This window comes from Anopheles maculipalpis, chromosome 2RL (assembly GCF_943734695.1).
Source record: "Anopheles maculipalpis chromosome 2RL, idAnoMacuDA_375_x, whole genome shotgun sequence".
NCBI lineage: Eukaryota > Metazoa > Arthropoda > Insecta > Diptera > Culicidae > Anopheles > Anopheles maculipalpis.
Genome location: NC_064871.1, coordinates 64,477,275 through 64,505,136, shown reverse-complemented (window position 1 = coordinate 64,505,136; position 27,862 = coordinate 64,477,275). Strand labels below are relative to the sequence as shown.

At 42.6% G+C, this 27,862-nt stretch overlaps 3 protein-coding genes across 3 annotated transcripts in view; 1 reads left to right on the top strand and 2 right to left on the bottom strand.

Annotated features, from left to right (window-relative positions):
• The first annotated feature begins 1,446 nt into the window (after positions 1–1,446).
• On the top strand, positions 1,447–24,322 carry LOC126567371 (transmembrane protease serine 9-like). The gene is made up of 10 exons (XM_050223596.1): positions 1,447–1,539; positions 1,624–2,547; positions 4,646–5,704; positions 16,789–16,875; positions 16,942–17,260; positions 17,341–17,549; positions 17,614–18,169; positions 22,891–23,206; positions 23,279–23,444; positions 23,508–24,322. Exons 1-10 carry the CDS (start codon positions 1,447–1,449, stop codon positions 24,297–24,299), a joined length of 4,521 nt encoding a protein of 1,506 aa, XP_050079553.1. The 3' UTR covers positions 24,300–24,322.
• Positions 3,351–27,862, bottom strand: part of LOC126556536 (alpha-endosulfine) — a 235,326-nt gene continuing 210,814 nt past the window's right edge. The window contains exon 3 of the mRNA XM_050211798.1: positions 3,351–3,363. The gene's annotated coding sequence lies outside the window, so the exon portion shown is untranslated. The remainder of the gene's footprint in view (positions 3,364–27,862) is intronic.
• On the bottom strand, positions 5,952–12,030 carry LOC126556123 (uncharacterized). Its single transcript, XM_050211341.1, has 2 exons — positions 11,218–12,030; positions 5,952–6,458 (listed from the first exon to the last, which is right to left on the bottom strand). Exons 1-2 carry the CDS (start codon positions 12,028–12,030, stop codon positions 5,952–5,954), a joined length of 1,320 nt encoding a protein of 439 aa, XP_050067298.1.

Sequence of the window (27,862 nt, the reverse complement as noted above, 5' to 3'; positions counted from 1 at the left end):
ACTTTCAGCGATTGGCGAAATTCCCAACCAAAATCTAAACAAACAAAAAAAAAAAAAAACGCGGAAAAAATCCTTGCATCATTTGTGTTGAGACGCCGAATAAAGTTCAGCAACTTATTTAAATAAAAGCGTTGAACCGATCGAGCAATGCGAGCGGCCAGTCGCAACTCAACTTTACAGTCGAGTCTATAACTAACCATTCTTACATAAGTACACCGGAGCTAATAGCTATTTAAACAAAAATATAAAAATCTATGAATTTCACTGACATGAATCTTCTTCTCGTCCAATTGAGACTTCGTTCCGCTGTTTTTTGACGCTTTCCCGTACATTTTTGAAAACGTCCCAAGGCCTGTAGACGGTTTCCCAGAGGGTTTGCGGGAATGTATGTTTAAAGTTACTACTTTCTAAATAACAAAAAATATGTTAATAGTGTGTATAAAAATATCAAACACACCTCGTTTATCTCCAAGCCAAGGTTTAATGCGGTTTGCTCGATTTTTTGGAATGCTTCTGCTATTATTATGATCTGTGTTTATGGATCGTCCACCGGTAGCAACTCACCGAATCATAAAATATACCAAAAATCAATTCAAATCATATTAGACATATAATGTAGTACATAAACGAGATAAACTCAGTTAAAAGACGGTGGGACGCGTAACAAGTTTTTGAACGAGAACAATCAAACAAATGTGAAAAATTATTGAAGAAGCGAATCATGGTTTTTGGAGAATCATTATGTCAGAATTTGTTGTACAAGTTAGAAACAAGTAGCGTTTGATCATGACGGTTTGATAATCTAGATGTTGTTAAACTGAGTTCGTCTAACAGATAAGGATCGTAGATATTGCCTAAAAGAAGTCCTGCTCTTAATATAGTCTAATGCAAATGGCTTCGTTGTTCTAAAAAAGACCTAAAAGTTGACAAGGCTCAACTCAGCTTGCCGATATTGTATCGTGTATATTTCGCTCCGTGTATCCATTCAATTGTATATGGACAGCACACAGATTAGCAAAATTCGAAAATCTATCATACTACGGAGCACACCAGAGACTTTAAACACCGGACTATATGGGAGGGAAAGCTGTAAAAGGTACAGCACAATGAAAATGTTCGACAGAACCTCCCCGGAATAACTATTCAAGATAGCTGCAAGATTTCAACAGGTTTTTTTTTTCAAATTTTGAGGATTGTACGAAGATTTCCACAAAAACCTGTACCGATGCTTAAGTCCAAACCGCTCGTTTATAATACGCGTTGGTTGTAATTCAATAAACTCTACCTTTGGTCAATCTTGTCCGAAACGTGAACGATGTTGCACGCGCTTGAGCGTTAATACTATTGGAATCTGTTTCTGTGAACCTATTGGAACGGTCTGCAAGACTTCCAGCTTTCTCCATTTGTGATCTAATATTAATCTACGTATAATAAACGGCAGCCATCATGCAATTTCGAATTTGTGTGCTGATACTCCTTGCATCCGTTGGCTTAATAAACGCGCAAGGATTTGACGGATCACTTTCAGATCAATCGAATGTAAGTTGAGATGGAAACTTGGGAACAATTTAGATCTGCTAATTAGTATCCTTCCCTCTGTACTATGTTTTACTTTGCTTTCAGAACTGCACTGGCGTATGTGTGCCGCATTATCTTTGCAGTAATGGTCCGACAATCACCAACGGTACGGGTCTCATAGATTTTCGTTTTGGAGGAGATGAAACGGAAGAGTACGAGTGTGCCAACTATTTGGACGTTTGTTGCGAAAAGGATGAGATGCTGATTGAACCGCCACCCTCAATTTCATCCGTAGCTCCGCCAAGTCCTGCTGATGAATCGATTGAACGCCATCCATCTTGCGGTAGACGTAACTTTGATGGAGTTGATTTCCGCATCATTGGTGACGCAGATGGTAAATCGCAGTACGGCGAGTTTCCTTGGATGGTGGCAATATTTCTCGCAAAATCCGTTTACAATACAGAGCTATACGTGTATCAGTGCGGTGGCTCGTTGATTGCTCCGGAGGTAGTTCTAACGGCGGCTCACTGTGTTTTTGACACGCAAAAGGATCAACTGATGGTTCGCGCCGGCGATTGGGATCTAAAAACACGAGATGAACTGTTTCCTCACCAGAACGAACGTGTGGCTGAAGTCATCACACACGAAGCCTTTAACAAAGGCTCTCCGTCGAATGATGTGGCCTTGTTGATCTTACAACAACCGTTCAGACTGGCAGAAAACGTGCAGCCGATCTGTTTGCCACCGAACGGTAGTTCAATTGATTTTAATAATTGTGTTGTTTCTGGATGGGGTAAGAAAATGTTCAACATGGAGGGCAAGTACCAAAAGATTCTGAAGCAGGTGGAGCTTCCGGTTATGGCGCACGGCACATGTCAAGATTTGTTACGTGCAACTCGGCTAGGTGAGCGGTTCGTGCTTCACCAGAACTTGTTGTGTGCTGGTGGCGTTACCGGACAGAATACCATCGGTGTCGGTGGTTCGCCGCTCGTCTGTCCGATTCCGGGCTCATCGACGCACTATCACCAAGTCGGTATTTTTGCGTGGAGTGAGAGCGGTGCACCTGGGATATACGGCAATGTGGCTTTCTTTCGTGACTGGATCGATGAGAAGCTGTTGAAAACTAGCTTCCTTTACAGGTAGTAGCCCAAATAAACCAACAAAGACATCACGGTCTTATATGAGAAACCAATAGGCCCTTTGACAAATTGACAGCGATATATTATGTATCACTCGAGATAAAGAAAACGATAGACAAAAATTTGATGAAGTGTATCTGGAATGCTTAACTCAGCTATGAAGACCGCTCAGAGACTAACCAGTCTTACATAACAACACCAGAGTTGGTATGTAATCGATGACGATCCAGCGTAGTATAGTGAAAATGCTTACATTGGCATCGCGATGCTTCCGCTGCATAAGTAATTTAACTTGTAAGGTGACAGTTCGTACGGAACAATTTAGCTGTTGAACGGACCCTAGAATATATTAAAATACTAAATACTAGAGAAAACTAGAATATATTAAAATTGAAAATGAAAAGGAATGATTAAATTAACAATAATAATAATAATAATAATAATATCAGCCTCAATGCGAGTAATGAAAAGGTAAATGGAAAAAGCATTATTACTAATTCTTTGGAACTGTAAAATAAAATTTAAAATTCTCCATAAATTGTATTTTTATATGAGTACGTTCTAGAACCAGCAAAAGAACTAACTGATGGAGGGGAAGAGGGCGAAGGGGGATTGGGTATGGGGGTGAGAGAAGCTTTGGCGTGGTTATGCCAAGTGGGACATATTGAAATTTTTGAACCAGCTTGATTAGCGCAATGGAAAACAGCTTGATCGGTAGAAAACCGGTATCGCTTAATAAAATCGAGTCAGGTCGATCCTCCAAAGGATCGGATTATTTCTTTATGGTGAGTATCTTTCGAATTGTATTCTTTTGAAAGATTATAGCGTTTCTAAAAAATATATATATAAAATATAATAATGTTAAATAATGTTCAAATGGAATCCTTAGTATAAACTCAAATCACTGCACGATTTTTAGTGGCTAGGGATGCGCTCTTCAAAAACTATGAACTGATAAAGAGCCTGCCACGTTTCAAATATCAATGTACTTCCTAATTCTCAATGGAAAAAAAAAAAATTTTTGCTAATGGTGGCTCGGCGGTCTTGCGACAAAGACGTTGGTCCTCACAAGGCAGGACCGAAGTTCAAATCCCATCCTGATCGTTCCTCCGTAGTGAGGACTGATTATCCAACTACGTGGTATCGGCGAGTCTAGTAAGCCATAGAAGGTCGTTGAGCTTAGAAGAAGAAGATTTGGGCTAATTATGATAAAATGTGTAAAAGTAAAATAAGATTAGCACGAAGAAACGCTAACTTTTTTACCGAGTGTCAGGGCTCAAAATTGTTGCCAAACAATATTTTACCTGTGGTCAAATTTTGATGCTCCGTTTTTAGTTTCATGATAATTGAAAAGTTTACTCTATAAACTGATCGATAGAAAAGTTTAATGATCTATGAAATTTTGGATTAATAATGAATTTGCAGAATTCCCTGATAGTCTCCACTATTCTTCATCTACAGAAATTCTACGACAAATACTTCAAAAAAGATTTCTCAATTTGTGACATATACATATATCTCCGAAGAAAATGAACAAGATTTTACCACCTTTTTTTTTACAAATTTTGAGGATCGTACGAAGATTTCGACAAAAACCTGTACCGATGCTTAGTCCCGAACCGCTCATTTGCATAACGCGTTAAATGTAACCCGCTAATCTCGACGTTTGGTCAATCTTGTCCGAAACGTGAACGATGTTGCACACGCTTGAGCTTTAATATCACAGTCATCTATTTGTGTTGGCCTATTGGAACGGTCTGCAAGACTTCCAGCTTTCTCCATTTGTGATCTAATATTAATCTATGTATAATAAACGGCAGCCATCATGCAATTTCGAATTTGTGTGCTGATACTCATTGCATCCGCTGGCTTAATAAACGCGCAAGGATTTGGCGGATCACTTTCAAGACAACCGAATGTACGTTGACTCGGAAAAAAAACTTTAGATCTGTTACTTATTAACTCTTACACGTTTAATCTACTTTCAGAACTGTAGAGGCGAATGTGTGCAGTATTATCTTTGCAGTAACGATCAGATCATCACCGACGGTACGGGAATAATCGATATTCGTGTTGGAGGAGATGAAATGGAGTGTCCCAACTATTTGCACGTCTGTTGCGAGAAGGACTTGGTGCTGGTTGAGCCGCCTCCTTCCCTTACGTCCGTAGCTCCGCCAAGGTCTGGTGATGAATCGACTGGACGCCGTCCATCTTGCGGTAGACGTAATTATGATGGTGTCGGTGTTCGTATAATTGGCGATGTAGATGGTGAATCGCAGTACGGCGAGTTTCCTTGGATGGCGGCAATATTGCTAGAAAAATCCGCTACCGGTACTAAGCTGAACGTGTATCAGTGCGGTGGCTCGTTGATTGCTCCGGAGGTAGTTCTAACGGCGGCTCACTGTGTTTTTGACATGCAAAAGGATCAACTGATGGTTCGCGTCGGCGAATGGGATACACAGACACGAGATGAACTGCTTCCTCACCAGGACGAACGTGTGGCTGAAGTCATCACACACGAAGCCTTTAACAAAGGTTCCCTGGCGAATGATGTGGCTCTTGTGATGTTGCAACAACCGTTCAAACTGGCGGAAAACGTGCAGCCGATCTGTTTGCCTCCCAGGGATACCTCGTTTGATTACAGCAATTGTGTCGTTTCTGGCTGGGGTAAATCTGTCTTCGGCAAGGAGGGCAAGTACCAGGTGATTTTGAAAAAGGTGGAACTTCCGGTTATGCCGTACCATCAATGTCAAAATGCATTGCGCAATACTCGGCTAGGCAAGCGGTTCGTACTTCACCAGAGTTTCCTGTGTGCTGGAGGCATTGCCGGACAGGATACGTGTCGCGGTGACGGTGGTTCTCCGCTTGTCTGTCCAATTCCTGGCTCGTCGAAGTACTACTACCAGGCCGGTATTGTTGCGTGGGGTATTGGATGTGGTGAAAATGGTATCCCCGGTGTGTACGGCAATGTGGCCTTCTTCCGCGACTGGATCGATAAGAAGCTGTTACAAAGTAGCATTCTTTCCAGGGCCTATGTGTATACGCCATGAGCAAATAATTTAATTTTATGTTTACTTTCACTTACCAATAAAACAAACGACTGCTTCTTCATGTATCGAAAAGGCTTTCATTTAAAATTATGCGTTTTTACGCTTTATATTTTAGATTTGAGGATTCATCAAGAATTCTAAGTAACCAATAAGCGTTCAATAACAACCAAAAATAAGTGTAGCCGAGAAGATATTTATTTATGCTATTTATTGTCCATATTTTGACTTATCACCATCTACAGGGTCATAACACTGGCAAATACCGTCTGTCTGGAATGGCCGGTTTTACTTCCTGAACAAATCCAGGATTTCGTTGATAGTCAAGCCACGAGACAACACTCTTAATCGGCACACCCGAACAGTTGTTCACTAGCAACCCTCGAAGCTTCCAATCAACTTCCAAAACACCTTCCATGCAAACGATGGGCGATCCGTCCAGGGTATCATAGTTACATCGCCCTTCGTCACGGCCGAGACAGATTGCGCCCGGCGCACAATACGGATCGTCCAAGAAGCTTGTCACCTGTACTGGGTAACGGCCAGGTTGGCCAGATCTGGTCGCGAGTAGTGTGCGGTTCCATCCGATAGTGTAACAGCTGCTATCTTCTTCCTTTTCAAGTGACGAAGCAAGCGTGGCAACACACTGTCCATCGTGAACCGGGGATGCAAGGCGTAACAGTGCAACATCGTGGTGTAGCAGACCGAAAGTGCTATAATCCTCGTGAATGGTCTGTTCCTTGATGGTATACATCTAGACCGGGAGAAGAAATGGAGTTTTTTTATTAACAATGATGAAGACTTAAAATAACAATTAACAATTAACAATATAGATAAAATAGCTGTTAACTGATCTTTGTAATGCTGTTTTTCTTTTTGCTTTTCCTTCGAAAAATGTATTAAGTTTTAGTTCCAGAATAGTCAAGGTCATGCAGAAGCATGCAATCAACCTTCACTTGAATATACCCCAGTGTCCCGCGTATCTGTTTATTAGTAACGTATTAAATCTTCTTCTTGGCTCAACGACTTCCTAACTAAGGTCACGCCAGCCATGTAATGGCTTAAGAGACTTGCTGATACTTGCTGATGATAGAGACTGCTGGGGGTGGCTCAGAAGTGCAGGCGACAGCGGCGCCGGTCTTCAAACGGCAGGACCGGTATTCAAATCCCATCAAGACTGTCCTCTCTCGGACGGACAAGGACACGGCAAGGGATGCAGTCACCGAGGACGAGCTGTTGGGCATTGCAAAATCGCTCAACCCACAGCGTGCCCCTGGAGACGATAATATCCCTAACGTGTCCTTGATAGCGGCGATGACGGCAGTTCCACGCGTCTTCTCGAGAACGTTCCAGCACTATATCAATTCCGGCCACTTCCCCGTTGAATGGAAGAGGCAACGGTTGGTGCTGTTCTCGAAGGCTGGGAAACCACCGGTTTAAGCATCGTCGTACCGGCCGATCTGCCTGCTGAGTGTTCTGGGAAAAGTGTTGGAGCGACTGATACAGCGCAGACTTACGGAGCATCTCGATACGACGGGCGGTCTCGCTGATGCCCAATACGGATTCCGGAAGGGACGCTCTACTATGGACGCCATCAACAGGGTGATCGCCAATGGAAAGGTTGCGCTGGACAAGAAGCGCAAGGGCGACCGACAATGCAATGGTGACAATCGACGTGAAGAACGCCTTCAACACGGCCAACTGGACAGCGATTGGAGCAGCTCTGCAGCGAAGAAACACGCCATTGTACCTCCAGGCGTTGCTGCATAACTACTTCATCAATCGAACGATCCATTACGAGACGGACGAAGGATTGGTCTCGCTACCAGTGACGGCAGGTGTTCCGCAAGGTTTGGTTCTAGGGCCAACACTGTGGAACGTCATGTACGACGACCTTCTACGTCTGGAGCTGTCCGGGAAGCGTACGGACATTATAGGATTTGCGGATGATGTGGCGTTCACCCTTATCGGGAGGGACCCACAGGAAATCAGCAACTGGCCCATCAAAAGACCGGCTACATGATCTTTTGCACACATCACAACCCGCAAGTAGGTCAACTATAGGCGGGGGGACACACGATCATTTCCACGAAATCGCTTAAGTACCTCGGCGTCGAGCTCTGCCGCAAGCAGCACTACGGCCGGCATTTGGAGAAGGTCTGCACCAAGGCAACGCGTATCGCAAATGCCTTGACCGCTCTGATGCCGAACAAGTGTGGCCCCAAAAGCAGCAGAAGGAGAGCCCTGCTTACGTTGGGAATAGCATTGTCCGTTACGCGGCACCATCGTGGGGACGGACACTACTACACAGAGATATTCATCGCACAACCGTTCAGAGGACACACCGCACAGGAGTACTCCGAGTAGCCAGCGCCTTCCAGACGGTTTCCTACGATGCAGCTTGCGTGGTCGCAAGTACTATCCCGCTAGTGCTCCTCCTAGAGGAGGATATTCGCTGCCATGACGATAAGGTAGCGAGGGGATGTCCTGGACCAGACATACAAAAACGACGCAGAGAGGAGACCATGGAACGCTGGCAACAACAGTGGACAGCTGAAGCAGAGCAACAGGGATCGCCGGGGATGAAGACGAGGAGACTTATCCCGGACATTATGTCCTGGGTAAATCGTAAGCACGGAGAAATTGTTTTTTATCTATCTCAACTCTTTACAGGGCATGGGTTTTTCCGGAGGTACCTCGTTGAGAAAGGCATGCTTGACGGCTCGCCAAGCTGCCCGGTGTGTGAACATGACGTGGAAGATGTCGATCTCGTAATGTTCCACTGTCCACGGTTTGCTCGGACCTAACAAGAGATGCAACAGCAGAGCCACACCCGCTTGACGATGGACAATCTGGAGGCGGAAATGTGTGGCAACCGCGACACTTGGGAAGCTTTTCGGACTGCCGCTCGGACCATCTTCAGAAACCTCCAAGTGATGTGGAATGAGGAAAGTCCACCAACGGCAAGACGGAGGCGACAACAACGACGACGGAACACGGAACAACCAAGGTAGCAATAGCTGCCGCCGTAACCGCACATAAAGGACTATACTACAACGGAAGCAGCAGCAGCAGCGACGAGTAACCAGAGCAGCAGCAGGAGCTTAGACCCAACCGGGAGTAACGGCTACGGACGGATGGGTCTGAGCAGCAGCAGCGGAAAGGAAGGCACGAAGCAGCAGCAGCAGCTGAAACAACAAGGACGAATGACGCAGCAACCGCGCGTCAACGGGATGAGTGCATCGCCCAAACGAACCTGCATGGAGTACTACGCACATCAGCGCATCGGCAGGTTTCGGATCAGGTCGAGGAGTGGTTTAGTTGGGTCGCATCGGCTGCCGGGTCCGCTTCACGGGCCCAGCGTCACGATGAATCCCACATACCCCATCTTGAGGGTTGGTCTGTAGCCGCAGACCACCTTCCGAGATGGGGACCTTTTGAAGGTTCCCTCCCCGTTAACAAAAAAAAAAAAGACCGTCCTCCCTCAGTGAAGACTGACTATCCAACTATGTGGTATCGGCAAGTCTAGTAAGCCATTCGACGGCCGGCTTGACCTTAGACGTCGTTATGCTAAGAAGAAGACTTGCTGATACCACATAGCTGGATAGTAAATCGTCACTAGGGAAAAACGGTCCCGATAGGATTAGAACGCCGGTCCTAACGCTAGTGCCTGTTCTGTGAGAAGACCAGTGTCGTTGTCACATCACTACTGGGCCGTCCACCGGGAGACATTGAATTAATTTACTCATAACTAGGCATTCAGTTCAGCACACAGACCAATGACCTCGGTGGATGATGATACCGGTCCTTTTGAATTAAAAAAATGCCACCTGACAATATTTTTAATTTTTTTTTTTTGTTTCATAAAGAACGGCATTTGTTTCTGTACGAAAGATAGTTTGAAAACGAAATACAAATGAGAGTTATACATGGGTTTCATGGATTGTTTCCCAAGGATATAGCTCCTAAAACCAAGGTCTAGCTTACTGCCGCAGGGTAACAACAGCTGACGGCATTCAGTGGTAAGCTATTTTACACATCTTTCATTCCTTTTCATACGTTGTTGTTTTATTAAGAAGCATCACCATAGTGGGAAGTGCCATGGTCTCGGGCATCAAACCACTCTGCTAGCCATCGTTTGTAGCAATGTTTATATCTCCGTAGTAAAATAAAATCTTAAAGCGAAGTTTAGTCTATCGTTTATATCAAAGAAGAGTGAAGGTGCGTCGGTAGAAGTGAAAGGAAAATCGTTACTTTACGGACGATGAAGATATCCACACGACAAACGGTATATACGATACTGTTCTACTTTGTTATTGATCCCAAAGATAATCATGGCTTAAGCTCACCACTGTCTTATTGTTTAGCTAACTATGATTTAAAGCTTTTCGCTTCTTCAACAGTCTAGGAACATGGCGATCTCTGACGAACCATTGAGTACTACATTTAGATTTGATCGTTCTTAGAGCGCTTTTTTGTATTAAATGGTCTCAGAAATCTGTCAAATCAAAATACTAGATTACTGAATAATGAACACGTGAATTGTGTATCCATTTTGTTCAGCAATAGGAGCTAATACCCTTGCCCAGTTCTGTAAATATTCACAAAACATTTGTAATTAAATGATATTGATGAGGTTATAACATTGAAAAAGGGTAGTCCGATGGCAGTACCCATAAATAAGGGTATTATCATCACACAGCAGGAGATCGAGTCCCATCAGGACTGTTCTCCCACAGTGAGAATCGTCTATGCAATTAACTGGTATCAATAAGTTGCTAAAGTCATTCAAATAGCCGTCATGAACTAGCATATCGTTAAGCATAAAAGAAGAAGAATTACTTTGAAAATATATAACAATTTGGCTATTTATTTATTATTTACAGTTAATTATGACTTTGCAGTGCCGTATTGTCAAGATTTGACTTTTTATCAATCAGGAAAAATAATACATTTGTACTTTACCGTTTTTTTTTCAATTATCGTAGAACTTTATGGCCGTATTGTTCATTCATTTATTCAATTATCTTTTCTGATTCTGATTTTATATGGATCAATATTTGTGGCAAATAACGTTTGTAAAGAAAAATACATTTTAAATTTTTTTCTTCTTAATTTAATTAATAAATTTTATAGCCAGCTACAACGTGATAGAGCTGCTTTAATAATTGACTTTTAAAATTTTAACTATTGTTTAACTTATTTTTACTCGGGCTTCAAAAGCACCTCATGAAACACAGAACATTTTCATTATTTTCTAGCTGAAAAGTTAACAAAGAACTTAATGACATCATTTAACTATTACGCAATAACTGAATTTAAAATAGTTATAGATATTAACAAATCAATGATAATTGTATTCACCTTCCCAAATCTTTTTAAGTTTTCCTTCTATTAAAGTTCATTTCATCGTAGAACTAAATGAATGATTGATTATGAAGCAATCGAATCCAGGTGAGTCTAGCACCGACTATACTATGCAAAAAGCCAACAAAATCCATCATACAACTTACATTTTCCGTTCGCAGTGCGGATCGGCTGGAAATATCGTAATCGCCAACATTCACGAACATTTTCTCCGTAGGCACATTTTTAACACTACTTGCCGTCGTCAGCACTAGCGACGGATCCACCAATACTCCACTGCAAACAAATTGATCGGCTTGAAGGCCGGGTATGATCTCAACCCTAGCCCACACAGAAACCAACCAGCGTGGAAACCGGGTGCCATCTTCGCCCACCTTACGCCACTCGCATGCACTTTCACGATCAACGCCGGGTTCGGGATCGGCCATGCGGTTTATATCGTTGATCATTTCAAACCACGGTGAGCGATTCATACGGCAGCATATGTTTTCTTCGCCACAACCACCTCCAGCTACGGGCAGTGTACAGAGCGACATCGGTTGGCATGTTTCATTGCAGGTTGCAGGCTCGTCCGTTTTCGAACGACAGCAGTACTGATTGGCAGGACAACCAACACCAGCAGCAATTCTGACATCGATGTAATCCTTGCCGGATTCTTCGCTGTCAACCTCACCAGCACATTCCAATGGACTGGTCACACATACCCCATCGCAGGGTGCTCCTGTCAGTTCGTCTAATACTAGGGAAGGATTTTCGTCCACCGGCACATCACAACACACTTTATCCGCGGGACATACTAACCCGTCTATGTCTGCCAGCCGCAAGTCCACCTCTGGGCTTGGGCAAAGGTTAACTGGCACACAGTTGCAGGCGAAGGATTTTCTCGCAATGCTTAAACATACTACCACGGCCAACAATGTCCGTACATGCGTAAATTTGCCACTACCCAAAGACCACATTGAAAGTCCCTACCCGTTACGCACGGTGTTCTGAATACTGCTGACCCTATATTCTGCAACCCAACTGTACTGAACGAACAAGTTGTACTAACTGCTGCCTACTGATTGAATTTTCGTGCCAGTTGAAATTTCAACCCTGGTCGCGAAAGATGCGCCCCATTTCGATACCGGTGGGGATGTAACTTACGTAACGGACAGGGTTTACGATCGGCTGATGTGCGGTTTTGAAGCTTCAAACGATCGCGAGTTTGTTACGACCATCACGTGCGAGAAGGGAATACACTGCAGACTATTAATACCAAACGAAGCGTAATGGGTTATCATTATTTGAACATCAGATCGAATTCTTCGCCGCTTCGTGTGAGCAACGCGCAATCTTTCCCACATCACCAACGATTACTAGTCCAAAGGTTAAAGATTGATTGTATCGTTCAACGACACAAGAGGTACGACTTAGGAAAAAAAACAATGTTGGAATTGTCCCTGAAATAGTACCTTGTAGGTATTGTTTTTACCTTTCTACGTGGGAACAACGAAAGGATCTGTCACACATGTTTACCATGAAACGTGGACGATCGACGCGACCAAAACTTGTTTTGGGTAGTGTTGTGTCCAGTTCCTTTTCTTTTGTCAGAGTCTTCTTTATGTCAACTCATCACTGAGCGCAGCACGTATTGTGCAAACTACCATGCTTCTTTTTCTTCTTATATATAATAGGATAACGGCACGTTGATCGAATGGGAATTTAGCACTACTCAAAAAGTTTAGCTCAGTGTTGATGCTTAATAATAAAGCACATCAAACCAGCGGCAGATCAAACGAACAGCGGCGTTGCTCCTGGTTTGAGCAGTTTTGATATAGTGTGGGCCTCATTCATTCATCACGTATGACTCCAAGGGATTTGGACACTGCATCAATCAGGAGACAACAAATTATAAACCAGAAGTTAATTTTAATGGTAAAACTTGTTTACCTTGGAGAATTTTGCATAATGATGCCAATAAGCGTGAGTAACAATACACTGGTGGATACAAATGTAAGTATGCGTGTCCCAAATCCCATCGAAACTCGTTCCTCCTACGCAGAACTCACTGTTCAATTCAATTTGTATGTTTGTTCAATTTGTATGGTACCAAAGATGAAAATGAAGCAAATAAGTATTGATAAAGACATTTCCAATTTCCTTAAGTTTTACATTATTATAATGATAAAAAACACATTATTTATACTGACAAGAAATTTTAATATTTAAATGAATACATTTCAGATATCCAACCGGGTATGCCCGGGATAAGGCAAATAATAAGAAGGAAATGCCTTATCATTATGTTAAAGTCATTTAGTCATCACAAAAGATGTTGACAGTACAGCTTTGTTCCGTCATAATTCATAATAAATAATGAGATAAAAAATACTCGGGTCTCAAAAATCTATACATTTACTACTCATTTATTTATATTTATTTCTTAAGGTGCCACGCGCGGCTTGGACTTAGACATCTCCAACATTCAACCGATCTCTCTAAATCCTTAACTTTGCCGATGTCACAATCGTCCTCGGTTGGACATCTCATTCGTTAATAAACTAATTAGCAAGCTCCGGAACGCATTGTCCAGAAGACACCAACAACGTCCGGTTGACCACTACAGTCATTAACAGTCCTATCAGATTCCAAGGATTCTAAGATTCTTCTATTTTTGGCTATGTGAGCGGCATGAAGCTGCATGAACTATTTGGTAATGCAGATATCTTGACGGTAATCAACGCAAGAAGGGATGGGCACTTGATGAGGATCCCTTACTCATACTCCTCCAGTAAGGTTCTCATCAGCGACCTGTTCAATGTATGGCGTAGAGCAACACAACGACATCTTTGTCTTAATCAGTTGAAGCCAAACCTAGGTTAAGATATCTGCAAAAGGGACTGTGAACTAAGCATGCCTAATGAGGTGAACCTTCAGAAGAAGAAGTATTTCTTTTACTATTTATTTTGGAATTGAAGTCTTTGGTGGTTTTGGTCTTTTGGACATTTGCACAATCGCTCCTGCGCTTCCAGGAGATAAGTCCAAACAGCATTCAATACCGATCTTGCCGAGAAAATTACAGCACGCCACTAGCATTGGTCTGGTTTTATAAATTTTCTGCTACAGTACAGGCTACAAACATTCGTACAATTTCGCAGAGCAACATAAACATTGAATCTTGTTTTTATATTTATTTACACCAGTGTCTATTCTTGGAATGATAACGTTACAAACTTGTTGAAATTATACAAAAATTTTCAAAGCGTTTCTATCCGATCAGTGTATAAACCAGTTCCTTTCGGTACCGGCAACGCGTTTTTTGTAGCACAACGTTTCTGATAAAATCCATCTCGCAGGCAGTATCCATAAGGTGGTTCGTTCGACGATGGACAAAAAACCACGAAACAGCATTAATAAGATAAAGAATCCTGTTAGCTGGTGTTTCTTCCTGTTGCTACTCCGTGCTTCTGTTCTACAGTTTTTCTTCGGAAAATGCGTCCCCTATTTTAAATGTAATTAAGAGTACTGGATAGCAATACGGATTGGCCGTTCTGTGTGCATAAAAAAAATATTAGGCATATGTCAAAGGTTTTTAGGCCCAAAAGATACATTAACCCAAGAAAAAAATATGGTGCTATTAGGTATCTGGAATGTTTATGTAAGAAAATTGCTTTATTGCTCTATGGTACGATCGGTTTTCGAGTATGCTTTTGTTGTATGGTGGCCCTCTGCTGTTCCGCTACTAATTCGTTAGGAATCCATCCATCCAGCAAAGTCATACGTTGCAGTCTGAGCCTCTGGAAGTGGACAACGTTGGATGCTGTGCGTTGCTAGGCTTCGAATCGCCGAATCAGCGGAATAGTAACGCCCAGAGACGGTTTGTGGCGGTACTCCTGGACAAATGGATCGATACGCCAGGGCTAATTTCTGGCCTTAGCTTAGTATATGTCCCGCCGAGATCGCTTCGTGCAAGATTGATGCTCGACGTATAGGTTCGCGGAACCCCTTCTGAGCGTCTGATCCTTTTTGGTGCTTGTGCCGTCCTTGATTGTCAAAAAACCTTTAAAACTTTATTTGTGGTGTTCGACGTATCCCATTAATATTTCTTTTCGCCGGTTTCATGCCAATTAACCAGTTGCTAGCAGAGGAGAGATGCTTGCTAGAACGCTTCCCCCGGAAGTCACCAGGAATCAATAGAGACACTGCACCAAGCAAGAATGGCCGCTTGGACGAGGATGCACTGCACCCGTCGGCAAACCGTTATTTGCGTTAAAGTCCCCGAATGTCAAAGTGTAAATTAGTCGAAGTTTCGTGACTTTTGTCAAGGGTTTCATTTCATCCTTGTACTGCTCACTCTGATCAGAAATCGTCGATTCAGTCCAGCACGTATTGTTTGAGTATCTTCATCATCCTGACGTGCGAAAACCGCACTTGCCACTTAACATAGACAATCCCGTAAACCAAAAGGACATTTTACTGGAACAACTTCTGCGTAGCCCGTCTTCACAGAGCGATATCTGCGACACTCAGAGAAATAAGACCCCTCCCTTCGGTCAGCACGCCTGCGGACTACAAAAACCCTGGGTATGAATTTATGCTTATTTACACTACTACAATTCTGTTTAATATTTAAAAAAAAACATTCACAGCAAGACAAAACTTGTTAAAACAAAACATTCCATTATGCATCAGTGCATTAACAATAACCAGCAACCATTAAAGGGTGTCTCGGATGACAAAAGAAGAATTTACTTCACAATCTAAAGAAGAAAAAAGTGGTCATATACCAACCATTAAAAAGGATACTAATGAACCGGTCTTTTGATTCACACATTTTTTCCCGCGAATTGTGTACACATGCATAGTATAGCAGACATTTAAAAAATGGAAAATCCATGATACACAATTGAAACGGAATAGCATTGCATTAGGTTGTTTAAAAGTTTATTCTTCTTCTTCTTCTTCTGTGCTTTCTGGGCCTTCAACAAGTAATCCAAAAATTCAATCACTACTATGTAGATACCAGGATCTTAGGCCATATGTCAAAGTGTTGGAAAGTGTAACTAGCGTATGCGGTTTTAAGAGAAAATAAAATTATCATACACTTCGTCTTCATCTTCGTGTTGTACGGATTACCATTCCTCAGGAAAGTCCAGTCTCCATGTAGTTTCACATGTATTTTGAATATTGTATTTGTATTTTTATCATACTAGTATTGAGACACATGAAACCCACATTTGCTTTGGAAATCATCTAAATTCCTAGCCAATTTCTCACCATACTCATTTTTGGCTTTCACTTCCATCGATGTGATCCAGCGGTCCGCAGTTCAGCTAGAAAATGTTCTCGTTACAGCACCATCTGATCGCGTTCGTAACCGATCGGCGGCGTATAAACCAGTTCCATTCGGTACCGGCAGTGCGCTTTCTGTAGCACACCGTTTCAACGTCACTCGATGTTGTCGAACAGACCAGCGTGGTTGTGTCGTGTGGCTAGCGTTCGTAGTCGTCGGGTCATCGCCGTCTTCGACGGGTCATCGTTACCACGGTCCCGTCTAGCGACATCGTCGCCGCAGCAGCAACGTTGAGATTGTGGTGAAATCGGATTGTGCTGTGATATTAGTAGAGTGTGGCGCACAAACTCATCCACCTCGGAGGCAGTATCTCGCGGATCGTTCGATTGAGCGTGCACACAAAAGCGCGGAGCAGCTTTAGCGCGGTAAAGAATCTCCGTAGCCACGTGCCACAATGAATCTGTCAGCTGTATTTACCGCGTCTTGTTTGCTGGTGCTGGTAGCACAACTACCGACCATCCAGGGCCAGGTAAGTGACCAAACACAAGCTTTATTCCCCCATTTGCTTCACTAACATTTCCGTTCCGTTCCACAGTCTTGCCAAGGTAAATGTGTCCCGCTCGGTAGATGTAATCGTCCGACAACAATAACACAGGAGGACAACGCACCGCCGGAAGTGGATTTGCGTGTTGGGCAGGAAAATTCGAATATTATTGGCGAATGTCCCCACTATCTGGATGTATGCTGTCCACCGGGGCAAGAAATAATCACTGGAACCGACCTGTCTGGAGGGAATAATCCCGTACGGCAAGACTCGGTGGAGGAAGATGACGATTTTCAGCCTTGTGGACACCGAAACTCAAACGGTGTTGGATTTCGTATTGGAGCAGGAAAGATGCAAGAATCAGAGTTCGGTAAGTAGGTCGCTTGAAAGAGCGTTATGAACATTTGGAGAACTTCTGTCAATTTTACTAATCTCTCGATTTCCCTGAAGGTGAATTCCCTTGGACGCTGTTGGTTCTTGAGCTGCAATCGCTGTACGACTTCGAGGAGAAGGAGGTGTATGCATGCGTGGCGTCGCTAGTTGCACCTAATGTTGCTCTGACGGTGGCACATTGTGTATCAAAAAACAATCCTTCCAGCTACATCGTACGAGCCGGTGAATGGGACATCCGGACCGAGAACGAAGTACTTCCCAATCAGGTAACGTTTCGCACAAAACGTTTCCAAATCCACATCCTTCTGTAATGATTTCCTTCCAATGCAGGACTCGAGGGTGAAACAAATATTGATACACGATCGCTACAACAATCACCACCATTTCGATGTGGCTCTTCTTGTGCTAGAGAAACCATTCCGGCCAGCGGACAATGTACAGATAATCTGTTTACCACCGCCCGGTTTGCGGCCCCCGGTTGGTACGGAGTGTATTACCGGCGGTTGGGGCAAGGATCGGTTCGGTGACGACGGTACGTACCAGGAGATACTGAAGCGCGTCATACTGCCAATCGTTGATTCGGCTCAGTGTGAGAGGGCCTTCCAGAAAACACGGCTCGGATTAAACTTTAAGCTGCACAGCTCGTTCCTTTGTGCCGGTGGTAAGAAAGGTGCGGACGTATGCTCCGGTGATGGTGGTGCTGCCCTGGTGTGCCCTGTGCCGGGTTCGCCAACCAACTATTATCAAGCGGGCGCAGTTGCGTGGGGTATCGGGTGCGGCGATGAGAACATTCCTGGTGCTTACGCAGATATTGAAGTTGCACGATCCTGGATCGTGAGTAAATTGAACGCATTAAAGGTTGATCCTACGTACTACACTGCTTTGTGAGTGTTAGCAATGATCCACATAGCTATAGCGACAACCCTTAATTTATGACACATTGAAGAGGTAAAAAAATAAAAGAAATAGAAATAAATGAAGCAACGACTATACATAACAATAACGATGTCAATTGGTAGCTCATTTTTTTTTTTTACAAACAACTTCAAATGCAGAATCAAATCCCAAGTTAGGAAAATAAATTTAATTGCGTACATCATGAACTTTGACATTTTTTTTAGAGTACAGCTTCCACCACTACCAACAACGTTGATCAATTCCAGTTTTCAACATGCTACACAAAACCTTCGCCCAAATTAATCTAGAGCAACTTCAGTGGAAAGGTTATCATGCAGTCAAGGAGAGGTCTTGGGTTACTTTTACTGTTTCCTATCCTTTGTCAGTTTTATGTGTCATGGTCATCTGGACAGGAAATCATGAGTATTTTGGGAAAACCAATTGTTTCGTATGATTATGATTATTTTACAGTCTGTATCCATTCAAGGATAATCAGGCCATGTGTGTGTGTATGTGTAGATCCAGTTGAGAGTCCAGATGCCGGACCTAACTGATTATTTTTGTATGCCCATCCTGCTTATTTATGTTCTCAATCCTTTAAATTAATACAATATTCAAGCAGGTGAAGAGTGTGTATCAGAACTCTGAAGATGTTTTATCAAAAAAAAAGAAGCAACATACCAACCGTTCATCCTTGAAGCAGGTTGCTGACGCTCGCAAAACTGGTTTTATTCAACTAGAATGATCATTTATTTATGATACACGTCAAACGTAAACAGTATATGTATTTTTACACGAATACGCAGATGTTACTAGTACAACATACAACAAAGCAAGATAAAGTGTTGTCTTCCATTAGGCATCGTACTACACAACGGTCGGATGTGTGAGCTCTTAGGGGTTTTTATTTGCTACTCAAAAACCCGTTCTAGTATCACACGTTTGGGTGGGGAGTGAGGGGAAAAGCCCCAATGTTAAGCCGATGCTTTCCAAATGCTGGTTCATATTGAAAAGCAAAACATCAACGTAAAACCCGGAACACTAATCGGATTGTTGATCGAATGATCCCTATCTATCCTAAAGCTTATCATCGCACTATATTGCTCCAGATGCAACAGTGTTCGTTTGCATTGCCAAGGTTTTCTGTTTCGCTCTCTCTCTCTCTCTCTCTCTCTCTCTCCTTCCCTCTATCTACCGGTTGTAGGAAGACACGCGTCATCCTCATCCAACAATCCGGTCGGTTAGGTTTTTTTGTTGTTGTTGGGGGAATTCCCTCGTTCACAAGCGACTAGCAAACGTCTTAAACCGATGTTGAGAAAATGCGTTCTACGTGAATTGATGCTGATGGGATATGCGACAATTTTCTTAGCAATAAATTAGATCGTTTTTCTGCGTCTTATTTGGCTCTACAATCGCAAGAGATCTTGACCTGCTTTTCTAATTATCCGAACGATTATTTACGTTTATTTACACAGCGCACGAGCCGAGGATCTGTGGAACCTCCTTTTACTTTAAAATTTGTATCCAGAATATTCGAAGTTGACACAATCAACCAGGTGGAATTCTTATTCCATTACTAAAATTGCAAGAGAAGTGAATGATTTGGAAACTTCCTATTTTTGATTGGATTTCTTGCTGTTAAGCACATGCCCATGTGATCGAGTTCGTTTGGTAAACCCTGGAGCTTGAAAACATCAACTCTCAGCTGGACTTTTGGAGCCTTCAGCACTCACTCGCACAGCACGGGTGTACATACAATGATCGTCGAATTTCGGGGAGAATAGTCAAGAAACAAGACAAAAAAAAAACAACGATTAACGCACCGTACCGATCATCCTCCCCGAATGCTTTGATCGTAGCGGGCATCCCCCACCTTTTCAAAACACGCAACTCACACGATCGCCGTATTTCAGCTCGCGATTTGAACGATCGCACGCGGCCAGTTTCTTACCGGCAGTGTAGCGACTCAGTCGACAACACACCGCTGGATCTCGACTCTCCCTACTGATCGCGATCCTCAGCGTGTTAGTGTGTCTGCGTTTATTGTGTTTGTGTGTGCGTTCTTTTTTATTTACCCAATCTTTCAATCCGGTTCGGTTTTACGCTTGACCGACAAGCGTCTTTATAAAAAGGTGCAAAAAGTGTGAAAAAAGTTCCATTTTTGTGGTGTGTTTGCTTTAGTTTTCGTAGGTAAGCTACGAGGTTCGATTTATGGTCCTTTAACGTCCGCAAACTATTAGTAGCCCCAGCTTCGCTTCGAATCGTAAACGCTCTTGGTGAGGCAGTTGCGACACGAAACACCATCCAACAACCCACCCCAAATGTAGTCGATCTGGGGTCAAAGTTTTGTTTGATTTTTGCAACAAAGTTAACTAACCTTTACAGTACTTAGCGAACTACTGAAGTGAAACCACGCTCCAAAAGCTGCATTTGAAGGACGCCGTCACCGAACGGAAGGCTTCAAGTCGAAGGTTTCTTTCATGGGTTTTCCTATTTGTTTCAGTTACGACCCTTCTCATAACACCCAACAAAGCACCGCAAGGGAACATTCTGGTATCAAATAAAGGAGAGTGTTTGTGATAGAAAGATTGGAAAACAAAAACGAAAAAAAAAACAGGTCCATGGGTCCCCGAAAGTTCGTTGGTGGCCAAGACAATAAGAAGAAAAGTGGTCTTGCGTGTTTCGGTCCATACCACCATACAGAGCAGCATAACCTCTTATCGCAAGGTCAGACATACCGGTACATTCAAGTGGTTGGTTGATGTTTTGTGGTTTGCATGAAATGATTTACATTATGCGAAATTTAGTAAGAAAGCGCACGATCAAGTAAAACGAACACAATGACCCTCGACGTCGGCTTAGTGGCTGAGTGGCTTAGCATTTACGTAATTCATTATTTCAAAGTTCGGTTGAAGACCATCTACCAAAAACGCGGATGATGAAAATATCAACCAGGTTTAGCTCTGAAAGTCATATCATCTACCCCTGCAGGGAATGGATTGGCAACACATACATTGAGGATAGAAGATGAGAAGATCTTACTTTCCGCCGATTCGGTTGTTGTGGACGATGTTACACATATTTTTTCATATTTGATTCAACATCATTTGTCCATAATTATCTATTGTTGAAGATCATAGAGCTATAGTAGGGAGTTCTGTTTATCATGCCTGATTCATGCCTTTAGCATGAATCAATCAAGCGTTTTCGAGATCAACAAGCTTTATGTACTCTAAATCTCTTTTCTTTTGAAATTGCGAGTGTTTGTCCTCTCTGGCGACGCCAGAAATTTACTTCAGACAGAACTCGACCCCCCGAAACTTCAGAAATTAAACTGCATTTTGTTTCAAGCTTTGTGCGTATGAACGTCATCTCAGACAGTTACAGATCTAGAGCCTCCAGCGCTAGTCTCTTGTGCTGTACAGTACGCCTTCTCTGCCGATAGATAGAAGCTCAGGGCCCCATACGACCGCTCAGTCCTTGAATAAGAAAATCAGCATCTGAACTCAGAAGATTTGAAATGATGTGCAATGATTCTCCGGCAATCTACACCGGTCTACTATTAAATTACTGGGGGCCCCTCCAATGGTCGTCATAGGGCTGAAGGCAGATGGTCAAAAACTTGTCAACAAAATTGTCTTAATATGAACCTAATATTAACAAATTATTTTAAGGAGACCCCATTTAAACGAGTAATTACTGCTGAGTATTTGCTAAGGACGCGGGACATGAGAGATTTCAAAATGAGAAATGTTAGTTTTCTTCAGGGTTTGTGATATTTTCTGACTTTTTTGAAAACTGGGCACATATAAAAGCTATCTCCAGGCACAGGAGAAAAAACTGAGATCGGAATTTCGAGATTCTTTTACACATCGTTTTCAAGGTTCAATAAACTTATTCCATGTGAAGCATTTACTTTAAAAACGAATCGACGTCAACTCCGCCGCAGCACTGATCCGGCTATTTAATTTATCATACTTAAGAAGAGTGCTTTTACCTCTCCTTGTAACAAGGGGATTGCAAATAATTCAGACATAGATTTTCTATTACATCATCACTGTTTGCTCCCATTTGTCCCGATTCAACTATTGACCATGCATTTCATTAACTGAAAAAATATTTGCTTTTCCACTCTTGAACCACTTCGGTAAAGAAGCCCAACAGATCCAAAGAGTTGTTTTGGTTGATTGAGAATCGAATCAGTTGAAGAAACTTGAGTAAGTCGTAAATGAAATATTCTGTTTTTTTTTTAAATTAGTACATTTTTTTCTATTACTTCTTGGCGTAATGACGTTCTAGGTCGCGACGGCCAACGAATTGCTTACTAGATTCGCTGATATCATGTTGTTGGCTAGGATAGGTCTGTGTAAAGTTAGGCCCTCAGTGGAGATCCTATGTGTTTCAATTCAACTGGAATTTTCTTTTGACACTTTTACCTCCAGGAATCTTTAGCCTGTCAATTCTATCGTCCTTTGACTAAAACTTGGATATTTTGAATAGTTGGTCTTGCGTATATTGGAACGATCCGGATGGGAAAGATGTCTGATATTGCCTTGTGAACGATCGACGCCCAATATCTCGTAATTATTATTTCATTTTGAAAGTCTTTCTTTGTGATTATAGTTTGTGTTTCAAAAGCAATCATTAGTATTTAAATTGCAAAAAAAAAATTTACCATGATTTACCATTTCTAACGCATTATCATTTCAGCAAGCAATATGACACCTTTATGCAAAGCACTGGTCGTTCTTGCGATCGCCAGCCTCGCACAAGCACAGCAGCCGATCGATAAGATCTTCTTTCCCGAGAATGATACCATCCTAAACTTTGCAAACCGTGTTGGTGAAGGCGACAACAGTGGCTTCCAGGCAGGCCAACCAGATCCACTGGACGCCATCACACCAACTGTCCGGCCACAAACGCTGCTGACGGCACAGGGTGAACGTTGCACCTGCGTACCGTATTTCACCTGTCAACCGCAGCCCGAATTCGCCGAACAGAACAAGTTCAACGAGATTAATGTGAAGTAAGTATAACTGGAATTGAAAGGTCGATAGTTTTCGAAGCAGCGGATGTAATTATCCCTACTTATTTCCAGCTACAACCCAGAAAGCTGTCAGGATGTGCTTGATGTTTGCTGCCGGGATGTGGATTCGTTGGTGGTGCCTATGAACAATACGCCCGGTGAGCCTCCGGTTGGACGGCCACGTGGCTGCGGACTCCGCAATATTGGTGGAATCGATTTCACGTTAACTGGAAACTTTGTAAGTGCACAATATTCATGGAAAGCAATGTTCCGAGTTACGATAATCGTATGTTTGTTGCAGAACAATGAAGCCGGCTTCGGTGAATTCCCGTGGACAGTGGCGATCGTTAAAACTCAGGATGGAAGCAGTAGCTGTGGCGGTTCCCTCATTCATCCGAATCTCGTCCTAACCGGTGCACACTGTGTTCAAGCTTTCCGGCAGGGTCAGCTTAAAGTCCGAGCCGGGGAATGGGACACCCAAACCACCAAGGAACGATTGCCATACCAAGAGCGACTGGTAACGCGTGTTAACAGCCATCCCGACTTTAACCCTCGCAGTCTTGCAAACGATATTGCTGTTCTCGAGCTCGAACAACCCATCCAGCTGGCGGAACACATCAACGTGGTCTGTCTGCCGCCGGTTAATTTCGATACACGTCGTACGGATTGCTTCGCCAGCGGTTGGGGCAAAGAACAGTTCGGTAAGGCGGGCCGTTACAGTGTGATCATGAAGAAGGTCCCACTACCGTTGGTGCCTTCGTCCACCTGCGAACGACAACTTCAGGCTACGCGACTCACCTCCCGCTTCCGGCTGCATCAGACATTCATCTGTGCCGGTGGCGAGCGTGGTGTGGACACGTGCGAAGGTGATGGCGGAGCGCCACTGGTGTGCCCGATCGGGGCGGCCACCGAAAACCGGTACGCACAGGTCGGCAGTGTTGCTTGGGGCATCGGTTGCCATGATGCCATACCGGGAGTGTACACGAACATTATACTCTTCCGGTCCTGGATCGATAACGTGGTGCGAACGCTCGGTTTCGACACGACCGTATACGACGCAACGCAATCGGTGTTTTCGAGCCTGTTTACCTAAAGTGATCAACTTCTTTTCTGTAAACCACCGCTATTGAGTGTTATAAGCAGCTAGCAATAAACATGAAGTGTGGCAAAAACCACTTCAGACGAGCATATTGTTTTTCTTTCTTCTTTTATTCATTTATTTCGGAATTCATTCTCCCATTCACAGTACAGCGGTTTAAGGAAGACAGTTGTAGAATTCTAATCTTCAGTAGTAAAAGCGTCAACTTGCTATTTCGTACCCATCAGTCCGAGGTTTAGTAACAGTGCACGACGCAGAAGCGTCCATTATTCCTTCCTTCCTGCCTTAAACATTTGTATTGTAAGGCTGCGGAACTGCGGTGAAAAATGGCCAACCAAATTCTTGTAGAAGTTGACGCTGACCATGTTGTTTTACTTAATAAATAGTATTATTTTTTTCAATCACGATACAGTGCATACACCGGCTGTCCATCACACACGGGTCCTTTGTCTGTACAAGAATTGCTGTATGCAATATACACTCCCGATATTCGAGATTCAGTCTGAATTTTTGCACAGGGCTTGGTGATGGAAGGCTGGCAAGGATGGCGATGGGGCTCCAATGCCAGTATGGTGCACTTCGTGTCATTCTTGGCGTTTACTGTTGGTTTGTCTGTCTGTCTGTCTATTTCTCTCCATTTTCGGTAGCGCGGCGATCGGTGGAACCGGAACCCGTGCTGACGGTAACTACGATACGATCCACGAATGAATAATCTCTGAAAGCAAGGGAACAGTGTTAGTGAACCATGGTAGATTTTGGGGGTGCTGATTGAAACCTACTATTCTGTCCCGGCGACAGATAGATCAGTATATCCTGACCCGATGCTACGACTGAAAAGGAACAAAAAAAAAAAAAAACAACCGAAAAGAACAAACGTAAACAATTATTAAAGTTTCCTACAGCAGCAGTTATCTTTAAATTGTTCAAAGGGAAATATTCGTTACATGAATGAGTGCGCTGTTAGAAAACATCTATTAGTAAAAGAACCATAGGTATAAACAAACAAAAATAATTTTAAAAGCGCAAAGAAAATACAATATAACGTATGCATTAAAAGAAAGTGACAAAAATGGTCCGATTTTTCATGTGCTCACGCTGTCACTTGGTGGTCGGTCCCTTGTGTCATATTTCCTGTCGGCTCCAGATCCAGAGATGATCTGGATCTGATCTGGTAGGGAAAGATCCAGAGATGATCTGGATCTGACCATCCGACCATTTTAAGACCCTGGAACATTCAACAGAATGTTCCAGGGTCTTAAACTTATATTGTGACTTATAGTACAAGGAATCTTCTAATAGTTGCCAAATCCATTAAAAAGTACCATAAACATGGCGAAGTGGTGTAGTTATCTACTCGAAGATCCCTTATAAATCCCAAGTAGCCAACCTATCTATCTAAATAACTACATGGTCAACGTCCAGGATGAATTGAGCACTCTTTCTTCAGAAAGAAAGGGTCGCAACGATTTCAATTTTAAGTTCGAAACCATACAAAATGACTGGTTGATCGTTCTAGTGTTAATGCATACGTTATTACTTACATCGCGAAACAAAACTTGATTATTTAGTAGCCAAACACATGACACAATTCAAACAAAGCGGCACGCCTATTAGTACATCAAGTTCGGACATTTAATCACAAGAAAAAAACTTATTTGCAGTTATGCAATGCACTTCTATTTAACATCAACATAATTTGTAATAGTAATACATATTTAAATCAGTGTCGCTCTGCACGTTTTCCGTATTCGAATACGACAAGGCAAATATCTAGGAATGATTTACAGTGACCGCCAATAATATTAGACCACTTTTATGTTCAATTTAAAAAAAGTTGATTTCGATACTACTACTATGTATAACTTTACAAAATTTTGGTAGAACCATCATTAGCAACTGAACTATCTATAGCATCTTTGTGTTTGCCAAAACATGATTGATGAATAAAAAAATCCTGAAAAATGTCTCAACAAAATTTTGATCCAGAAAAGACTAAGTTTTTTTATTAACACACCTAACGTTATTAGCACACCTAACGAAAAATGTAAAGAAGGGATGCCCAAAACTATAAAGATATTTTTGTTTGAATTTTAAAATTAATGAATGTTCTTATTTTAGGTTGTTATGTGTTTTAGCCATAATCGATTTCGTGATTCTTCCATTGACGTGTTCAAAAACTAAGTATATTTGTTGAAAATTGGCATCACAATCTCATTGTTACCTTATGTGCAATAGCAGGTGGTCTCATTTTATTGGCAGTTACTGTATGTGCAAAAATATTTTCTTTTGTTTGTTGTAAAACATCATTCAACAGTCGAAATAACATAAAAGCAAATCAAACTAAATGGCCCTCAATTGCGCATTGTGTCTCGGACCGATACACACAAATCACTGACAACGTTCTGGGTTTGAGGATGGTTCAGGATGTTTTACTTTGGCAAAATGAAAAATGACACTAAACGCAGGAAAATGCACATCAATAGTAGTAGAAAAACAACCGTTCGTTCGGGTAAGACACCACCGTGCCGGTCGGGGATAAAAGAGATCAAAACTTCTAAGATGACGCCGGCAAGTAGGTGCAACCGATCGGTACCTTCCTGGCGCATTTGATGTCGTGCAGCATCAAAGCGCCAGACACCGCACGATACCAATGCATTCGATGCACACTGTAGCTCCGGGGCGTCTGTGGCCGAGAGTTAGAGCAAAAAAGACGAATCGGTATGCTTGGTGCGGAGCGTACAAAATCTCGTGTAACAGTTATCCCGTAGACTGACTGCGTTTGAAAAATGTACGTGCGCTTCTACTCGACTCCGGCCACTCCTGATCCAAGCAAGTGATAATCTATTTTTAATCGTAACGCCGCCGTGATAACGCACCTTTCGCGACAAAAAAATGCTCATCACCGCGTCTTACTAGGGGAGATGGTGCGTAGTTGATGATGTACATACAATCCCCAACGCTTCAGTGCTTATTTTGTCTACCAAACTGACAGTCTGCGAAACGTGTCTCAACGACTCCTCGGAACGAACGACACTCTCGAACGAACATGTCCATCATCACGGGTTACCCTAGTGAATGACTTCATATCATTAATTAGACGACAAATTTCATAGTTAAATATTGTTAAAGTTAAGCTCCTTCTGACATGCCTGAATGACAAAAAGATGTATATAATTGCATTTTATATAAAGTTTTTCCTAGTGGTCCTCGTCTAAATTAATTAATACTAACACTACTCGTTGCTCCCTGATATAAGTAGCTGGCTTAGTCGTAAAGCATGTAAAGCAATACGATCAACTTACCCTGCATACTTTGTTTATATATTATCGCCTGGTTCAGGTATCGATTATTTAATTTATCACAAAAACTTCTAATGTATGAGCGCAAACTGTCACAATTAAGGTTTGAATTATGAGCATCAAAATTCAGTTTCTTCAGTAAAATTTTACGTTTGTGTTGTTAAAATGTGTGTATGTGTATCTGGTTGCAGTGCACGACTACGACAAAGAATTGCCGGCCCAAAAGACCTCTCTAGGAAGTAGAAGCAAAACTAAAAG